At 43.2% G+C, this 9,486-nt stretch overlaps 1 protein-coding gene across 1 annotated transcript in view; it reads right to left on the reverse strand.

Annotated features, from left to right (window-relative positions):
- Positions 1-317: 317 nt before the first annotated feature.
- CSUI_001397 (uncharacterized protein) overlaps positions 318-9,486 on the reverse strand; it is a 13,131-nt gene continuing 3,962 nt past the window's right edge. The window contains exons 4-11 of the mRNA XM_068061603.1: positions 8,871-8,965; positions 8,238-8,328; positions 6,536-6,973; positions 5,627-5,694; positions 4,683-4,717; positions 3,186-3,581; positions 2,366-2,655; positions 318-1,242 (exon numbers count right to left, since the gene is read on the reverse strand). Coding sequence (XP_067926420.1) covers positions 2,478-2,655; positions 3,186-3,581; positions 4,683-4,717; positions 5,627-5,694; positions 6,536-6,973; positions 8,238-8,328; positions 8,871-8,965 — 1,301 coding nt within the window. The 3' untranslated portion in view covers positions 318-1,242; positions 2,366-2,477. The remainder of the gene's footprint in view (positions 1,243-2,365; positions 2,656-3,185; positions 3,582-4,682; positions 4,718-5,626; positions 5,695-6,535; positions 6,974-8,237; positions 8,329-8,870; positions 8,966-9,486) is intronic.

Here is a 9,486-nt window from a genome sequence, read left to right on the forward strand (position 1 = left end):
TCTTTCTCAATTGGCAGCACGACAGGATGGGTGAGCTCTGCAACCGAGGTCGGTCGCGCTTTGCTTGTCATAATTGCGGCGTCTTTTTTCTTTTTCTCTCTTAAAAAGAAGCTAAGATACATTCTACCACTTTCTACCATTCCAGAAGGAAAGAAAGAGAGCATGAGATAATTATTGTTCATCTACCTTAGAGAGTGTCTGTCTGTCAGTCTGTGTGGGGTGGGAGAGACAAGACAGTCTCCATTCATTTTACGATGGAAGCAGCACTATCATCACAGCAGTCACCGACTCCTTCCTCTTACTTTTCAGGAAAAGAAGAAGAAGAAAAAGAAGAAGAAGTCTCTGTCTGTCGTTGCTACACAGATCTCTCCCTCGACAAAGTATCAGATGTATGTGTCATCATGTATGTATCCGGGTGTATGCATTCTCCGTCGTCGTTCATTCAGATAGATAGAACGACGAAGAACGAAGAAAAGAAAGAAAGAATGGAAGAAAGAGTGGAAAAGAAAGAAAGGAGTAGGAGGGAAAAATTTCTGTGGCTCGTGTGGATCTCTCCATAACGACGACGACCACGAGCATCAGCTCCGAAGTGCTTCTCCTCCGTACTCCGATAAATCCAAGAGAAGCAAACAACACCGAGACAGAGAGACAGAGACAGAGAGACAGACATCCATTCTTCCTCTCGAGCAGTCCAGATACGAAGAACCCTAGGAGTAGTCGTAGTAGTAGCAGTAGTAGTAGTAGGACGGGTGAAGATAGTGAGAGAGAGTAGAGGCAGGAAAGATCGCAAGACTTTTTAACGACTAAGATAAGATACGATGACGACGCGAGGTTTCTTTCTCGTCTTTATTTTCTCATGAACGAAAAGATGAGGAAACAAGATCACATAAGTAAAGGTCATTCCTCCTCCCAACAGAAAAAAGAAGAAAAGAAAGTTCTCTTCCTTCCCTCTTCTCGCTCTCTGCATATCTCCTATATATGTATGTATACATGTACACACCTATATATATGTATACATGATGTACACTTAGACACGTATCCTCATCGCGAGGGGAGAACATGCAGGACAGAAAACAAACGACAGAGAGAGATAAAGGGAGACAGAGACAGAGCCCCCCTACCTAGTCATTAGAGAGCCGAATTGCATGCAGAGAGAGAGCGAGAGATAGGCAAAAATGAGGCAGGCTTGCTAATATGCTGAGGTGAATGTACGAGAAGAAGGCCAAAGAAGAAAGAAGCCAACTGCATGCATCAAAAAAGGAAGAAGCAAACAACCCTCAGACTATCACCCTCCCACCCCTAGAACCCGGAAGACTAGCTAGCTCACTACCCCTACTACTACATATCAAACAGTCATTCTCGCCCTTCCTCCTCTTCAAACTCTTCCTACTACTACTACTACTTTCTTTCTCTTTTTCTTTCTCGCCCTCTTTCTTTCTTCTTTGCGTGGACAGGTGTATGTACACCTCCACCACTAGAAAAGAGAAAACACTCGCTCGTCCACTCATAGACTAACAAGGTAACTAGTTGAATGAAAGATATTCTTGTTACGATACAGACGATGAAAGAAAGAAAGAGTGAGAAAGAGAGAAAGAGAGAAGAGTCGCTTGATCATTCAAGAAGTATTATGTAGATCTTTTTCTGTACATACACATCAGCTTCTCGTAATCCAGCACTGAGAGAGTCTTTTTATCTTCTCTCATCATTCCTTTCCAAGTCAATATAGGGAGCACCTCCACCTGCTCTGGCATTTTCTCATTCACTCGAGGGGAATCTTCTTTTCTCTCTCTTTCTCTTCTTGTCTTTCTCTCTGTTTCTCTCTTTTTCTTCACGCTCCACCCCCTCGAGACAAGCAGGGATCGATCATCCTGTTCAGGTCTACAGAAAGATCAACCTCAAAGCCCTGCGCAGTCCTACTAGCCATTCATACACATGTACATACATAGACATATAGATACATATCTATGTATATATCTATGTATATAGAAAAAACACACATGCCCCCTCTCCTAAACAGGAGAAGGCGTAAGACTTCATTCTTCTACACAGTAATCTCTACGGAGCAACAAATATTCATATATACAAATATACCTACCCATGTACACACACATACATATACATGCATATATGTATATTTATATATATATACATACATACATATAGATATATGTAGGTATCCCGGATATGAGCCTCCCAGTCTCCAGCAGAGCAACCAGATGACTAGAAAGAGATATCTATATATATAGATATATATAGATATAGTATATCTATATATATATAACATACGAGGCGTTTGAGCAGAGACAGGTCCAGCATAGATAAAGCGATAGATCCTAAACAAGCGTAGACGTCTGATCATTCTAACCCTAGACAGATAGATCGACTGTGGGTCTAAAACGACGAGGGGGGGGGGGATTGATCCTCCTGATCATATGGTGAAAAAAGACACAGAGTCGCTCCGGATGATACTCTCTTCTTTAATCCGTTGGGACATAGGGACCCGCCAGAAGATCATCCGGAGGAGGTGCGAAAGAAAGTCTATTAGAGAAAGAAGAAAAGCTACCCGTACTACTACTGCTACTGCTTGAAGTTGCACGCCGATGAGAGGGAGGGACAACGACAGCAGGGTGGTGATCTTCGTCAGGAGACCGAGATCTAGACAGGAGAAAAAGAAAAAGAAAAAGAAGAAAGAAGGAAGGTGAGAAAAGAGAGGGGTCGAAAGGAAAAGGAGAAGAAAGGAAACGCCAGAAAGAGAGAGAGATCTATCTACTTCTCTAGCATTCAAGGCTATGGAGCATGGGTAGAATAGATGATGAAAATGACGTAGATATACATGGAGAACAAAGAAAAGACAGCAGGTATGTGTATGGTGTATGTACACCCGAGTCTCGTCAATTCTCTCTCTTTCTCTTCGTACTCCGAATAAGACTATTACGGCTATCACTACAATGACTATTACTATTCAAACAACTATTACTATTACTACCACTATTACTATTACTAATACTATGTCTATACACATTACTACTATGACTATTACTACTACTACTCCTATTCTTCCTACTAATTATACTATTCCTCTACTCCTGATATACTACAGATATGTATCTGTCTTGCGTTTATTTGGCTTAAATCTATGTTGAATCGATCACTTTATGACAGAAAGTGTTCATCTCTAGACCTACCTTGATCGATCTCTTCTTTCTTGTTTATCTCTTCTTCGTTTTCTTCTTTCTTCTGCTTCTCTTCGTCTTCGAGCCATCTCTTGCTCGTCAGGAAGACCTGCTTGCCAGAAGCTATTAGCAATAAGCTGCTGAACACCTCCGCATGCACTTCCCCCGCCTCCTCCGGGTGTACGTACACCTCCACCACCACCACCTATGACTGCAGCCGCAGCTACTGCGGCTGTGGCGATGGATAAAGGAGAAGACGAAAGAGCCACAGAGGCGAGTGATGGCGACGACGAAGACACTTGCGCAACTCCTCCTCCTTGGCGAAAATAAGAAGAAGAGGCACCACTTCCTCCACCTCCATGAGAGTGGGCGGCAGAAGGAGGAGTCGGAGGGGGAGGAGAGAATCTGCTGTGGCCATTCCGATCAAAAGAACAGAATCTTCTTCTTCTCATGTGCCACAGACAGGTGGGTTACTAAAAGACGCATGCATCATGCATACCTCTCTCTCTATCATTCATTCGCTCACCTTGTCGCTACCCCCCTACATGTACAGATATACATACATAGGTATATCTACACATATACATCTATATCGATATATGTGTGATGAGAGTTCCTGTCTAATGCATGCAGAGCTATCTATGTAGACAGGTGAATGAATCTATCTATATATGATATACATACGGATACACGTGAAGGCACAAGAGAAGTGTATGACGTGAGAAGAGAAGAGAAGAGAAGAAAGCATACATGGACAGTGAACAAGCGACGAAGAACGTCCGAAGAAGCATATGAACGCCCACTCATTGTGGCGACACCTACCTCATGTATAGAAAGCCCGTCGGACGTCGTAGCGACACTAAGATGCCTATCTCCTCTATCTATGCATCTATCTAGTATGTGTATCGAATGATATCCTCTACGTGTCCGTCAGAGATATAAAACACCTCCATATCTCACACATGTTCTATCACTCGCTGCAATCAGTTGAAGAGGGGGTGGAAGACAGAGACAGAGACAGCAGTACGTCATCTTGAAGGAAGTACCTAAGTGTAAATACATAGATATACATACATAAGTCTACAGACATACTCATACATGCTTGCCAGATACATCTTCACATGAACGCGGGGGGGGGGCCACCCACCTAACTTCTTAAGGTAAGAGCAGAGGAGACAAAAAAAGGAAGACACAAAAGAAAGAAAGAAAGAAGATACACAGAAATGTCTTTCTATTCCTCTCTTTAGAGATCTACCTGGACCATTAGTGAGAATGGCCGTGCGAGAGACAGCGAAGCAGATGAGAAAGAAGCAGACAGACACAGCTATCATTACATAGAGACACAGGAAAAAAGATATCAGATTGCTCAACGTTCTCTGCTGTAAACTTCTGTCTCCCTCTGTTCTTTTTCCGCCTCTTCTTCTCTCGATAGAATGACAAAAAGAAAGACAGACAGAGAGATAGATGATGATAGACACGCGTGCATGCATGCATGCAGGCATGTCGTACCCTGAACTGCCTCGGCCGTCTCCACCAACCACCGTCTGCGCTCGGCAACAAAAAAACACACCACGGTCTATCTCCGTATATAAGCCGAACCACATAGAAATAAGTAGATATATACTTTATATATATGTATATGTATGTACAGCAGATAGAGAGAGACAGACGGATAGTAAGTCCATGAGAGAGAATCGTTCTATTCTCTCTTTAGTTGACGTAGCAACACCACAAAATAAGGAAAATAAGCGTCGAAAGACCTGTCTGTTTCTTTCTCCAAGACTGCATGCGGTGAGAGTAGCGACTTCAAGGAGACGGAGAAGATGAAGAGAAACGAAGAAGCAGGAAATCTCCCTCTTGTTTGCGCCAATACATTACAAGACCCCACCTGTTGTCCTTTTTCAGAGAAGAGAGTGCCTACAAAGTTCTTCGTGCATGCAGTCACCACAACTGGAGATGTATACAAACCGCAAAAGATATATAAAGAGGAAGAGGGGGGTATGGATGTAGATCTATGAGATGCCTGCTGTGCTTCAACTGTGTGTGTCTGTACGTACACCTAGACGGAAAGATGATAATGATAGGCGCACCAGGCGCCATACATACACACGTGCATGCATCTATACACATACACCGTGTTTGCTGTCCATACTACAGTACGCTATAGAAGTATATACATCCAAATCCCTAGATGTGTATGTGTATAGATGAATCGAATAGACGCGCTTCTCTATAGACACTAGTGAGAGCAATTAACTCCTTCGTATGATCAGCAAGACATTCCACACAAACTCCTTCCCCCCACCCCCAGTCTTCTGGCGACGTGGGAGTAGTAGTGAAAAGATGAGAAAGAAGAAGAAGACGAATGACGTCCTTCTGTCTAGAGAGAGAAAACGAGAGAAAGAGAGAGAGAGACGCTCATCATGGTTGTCTTTCTTTTGTAGTTCATCTACCTGCAGGGAAGCATGCGGACCTCTCAGCCGATAGGCGTCACCACCCCCACCCCCACCAGAACCCAAGCCTGTAAAGAAGAAGAAAAAAAACAAGAGGAGAGAGAGAGAGAGAGACAGGACAGAAGACATTAGGCAAAAGAGACAGACACCTTCACTGCGTCACATCTGCTATGGTCCGAACTAAATCGACTTCATTTTTCACACACCTTCCTCCTTCCTTTCCGACACTCCTGGCAAACTCTCCCCTCAAGTATACGTACATAGACTTACATACATACATATATACATACATGCATATGCATACACACATACTATACATACATACTATACATATCTATGCATACACACATACTTAACATACATAGACACTATACATGCATGCACTACATAGAGTGTATTATCATGGAGATCGCTATCACCCTCTTCGCACTAGTATGGGTATGAATCCAACTGCTAGTCCTACATCTATTAGGAAAACTCTACAGCAAACACTCTTAAGATAGGAAGAAGAGATGAGCGACTTGTGGCCCCAAGACATGCAAAGGAGGAGGAGGTGTCTACCATAGATAGAAGATATACACATTCAAAGAGACAAGGGCCAGGAGACGCAATGAGCCTTCTCTTCTTTTCGATTCTCGTTCTTCCTCTTTCTCTCTCTCTCTCTACACTTTCTTTCTTCTTTCTCCCATCTATCCACCCCACATCTCCTTCTCCCCCCCCTCCCCACCATCCACCCCTCACAGACATCTACCACGCGATCTGCACCTGCCGAGTTGAAAAGCGAGAAAAACACTCTTCTGGGCGAACACGCCTTTCACCCACAGTGCAGGGAAAGGAGTTTGACTGCCGAGAAATAGAAAGAAAGACAGAGTGAGAAAGAGAGAGAGAGCAGCCCCCATTGGGCCTTACTTTCGTCAGTGCCATGTGCTCCCCCAGTGCTTGTGTGGTGGCCGCCCATAGAAAAGCCGCTGGTAGCACAACTACTAGCACTACCACTAGTAGTAGTAGTAGCACCTCCAGTTGCAGCTCGTAGATATCGTATATCGCCAAGAGGAGGAGGAGAAGAAGAAGAAGCAGATGAAGATGAGCGATAGTAGTAGGGTGAAGAAGACACAGGAAAAGGTGGCCTCGTCTCCGAGGATGGTAGGGGGAGAGGGTTGGTCATATGCTGTTTAATCGCTTCTTCCACAGCCGAGAGACGCCATTTGACTAACGCAACCGCCTTATCTAAGGAGTCTTCGGAGCTTGCATAAATGGAAAAGTTCAAGGTCTCATCTCTCTCATTCTCTTGCTGTTGCGAAGATGACGAGGAGGAAGAAGAAGAAGGATCTGACGAAAGCCTCGAACCTACAAGGACAACAACAAGAGCACCACGACGACGACGACTACCCACATCATGCAAAAAAGAAAATGAAGAAAATGAAGAAGGAGGAAACAGTCGTCTTGCTTTGTTCTCTCCGTGATATCTCACGTAGACCAATTATAGATAGACAGAGAGATTAAAGATAGATACATAGATAGATAGATTAAAGATAGATATAGATGAAAGAGAAGAGATGCACAGATTCACGGGGAGAAATAGATAGATAGAGATAGATAGATTGAAGAGTGCAGAGAAGAAGACTAGCACGGCCTCGTCGTTGTCCTTCTCCTCCTTCTTCTCCTCCTTATCTGCTGTAGAGGTAGAAGCGTTCCGAAGAGATCTACCTCATTGACACGTCCCCTCATGTAAGACTAGAGTACAGAAGATGAGGAAGTAAGCCACAAATGACACACAAACTCTCGGCCTCTTGTTCTACTCCTCTAACGACCAAAGCAAAGGTCTTCCTCTCTCACAGAAGAGAAGAAGGAACGCTATGGAGAAGAAAATGATAGAGAAAGAGAGATCGATCATAGGAGATGTCCTTTCCTACTTCAATCCATGAGAGAGATGGGTAGGGGGAAGAGCCTGTCACAAAGAAAGTCATGTCATAAATTTTACCTATCGAGAATGCTGACCTCTCGACAAGTACCCCCTTACCACTCTGTCTATACCTCTCTCTTTCTATATATATAGAGGAGTGAGACGTCATATAGATATATATGTATATCTATATGACGTCTCATCTCTTGAATGGTTTAGGAGAGGCGTCTATCACTCCTACTACTCCTACTACTCCTATGATAGGAGAAGCAGAAGAGGTATGGCTTCTTTCTTCATATCGATATATGGAGATAGATGTCTGGAGAGAAAGAACGAGATGAGGGAGAAAAAGATTCCTATTGAAGCCACGAGGAAAGAAGAGAAGAATGCCTAGATGAAGAGGAGCTGTTGAAGAGACAGAAGAGACATTTTCCTCTCTCTCTACGACGTGAAGAATGAGAAGGAGAAAGAGTCTAACATCAATATTGATTAAGATAGAAGGTCGGATACATAGATAGATAAAGAAGACAGATCTATGCAAGCAATAAAGAAGAGAGAGAAGAAAGAGAAAGTATTAAAAGGGAGGCTGAAGAAAACAAGAGGAATCTGAGTACTAAGAAAAAGAAAAAGGAGAATGTGGTAGGAGTAGTAGGAGGAGTAGTAGGAGTAGAATGCGCCCCCCCTTGTTGTTGTTGTGAACGTACGTACCATGAAGTCCGTTCCCCCCCCTATCGTCGCCACCGCCACGGACATCGACGTATGCATGCGTCAGATCAAAAACGTCTCGAAGAAATTCCCCCTGGGCGCAAAGAAGAAAAAGACGGAAAGCTAGGAAAATATAAGAAACACAGACAAAGAGATTAACGAAAGAAACATAGATAGATAGATAGATAACGATGCGAAATTGCTGTGATGTATATACACTCGAGCTGGAGTGTACATACACTCGAGATGGGGTGTACATACACCTTGGCAAGAGAGAACCATGAAGTGAGGAGATGGACTCGCCAAGGCATCAACTACAACTATGAAATAAAGAACACCATGATATGACCCGTGACTATTCTTCTTATGATGCCACTCTACTGGGGGTGGGGTGCAGCCTACGACCATGAAACTTGCTTTCGTGAAAAGCAAAGTAATTTACACATGCAAACATGCGATAAGATGAACTGAAGAGAAGAAGAGCATAGAGACGAAGTCAAAAGAAAAGAAGAAAAAGAAACAGATTGATAAGAATAGTCAAAGGAGCCTCCACCACCTTCACAGTAATAGGCAAATCTTGCGATATACAAGCACTCGATATGGGAAGATGTCTCCTTTCGTGCTCTTTCGTCTTACATTCCTTCCTTCCATAGCAGCGATGACGTCAAAGGTTGGCGGTGGAGAGACATGGGGGGGGAGGATTATCTGCTGTTTCGTACATAAAAAATCCTCTACACACACCACACACGCAAATAGACTAGATACATACTCAGACCACTGTACATATCTATACATAGGCATAGATGCAGGTGCGAATAGGTTGGTATAGACACATGCATAATACATACCCCCCCACACTTTCCTCTTTCAAAGTCTTAACCTCTTCCATGGACAGATGTATGAAACATAACTATCTATCTAGCTTTAATCTATCTATCCTCAGTCTATCTATCTCTCTTGAATCTATCGATCTACCGGTCTTTCTTTAATCTGACCGATCTGCAATCTGAATATCTTTGAACAATCTAGAGATAGTTAGTGTGAATTCTCCCTTTGTAGAGAAGAACTTGAGAGAGAAAAAATATACATCGGCTGTGTGCCTTTCTCCAGCAGACAGACAACCGGTGTATATACACCTCACTTCCCTCACACACTCCCTCTGTCCACTACAGCTCCTTAGATAGATAGATAGATATAGATTAAAGATAGATAGATATAGATTGAAGATAAATAGATAGATAGATTAAAGACA

Source organism: Cystoisospora suis, assembly GCF_002600585.1.
Source record: "Cystoisospora suis strain Wien I chromosome Unknown contig_553, whole genome shotgun sequence".
Taxonomy (NCBI): domain Eukaryota; phylum Apicomplexa; class Conoidasida; order Eucoccidiorida; family Sarcocystidae; genus Cystoisospora; species Cystoisospora suis.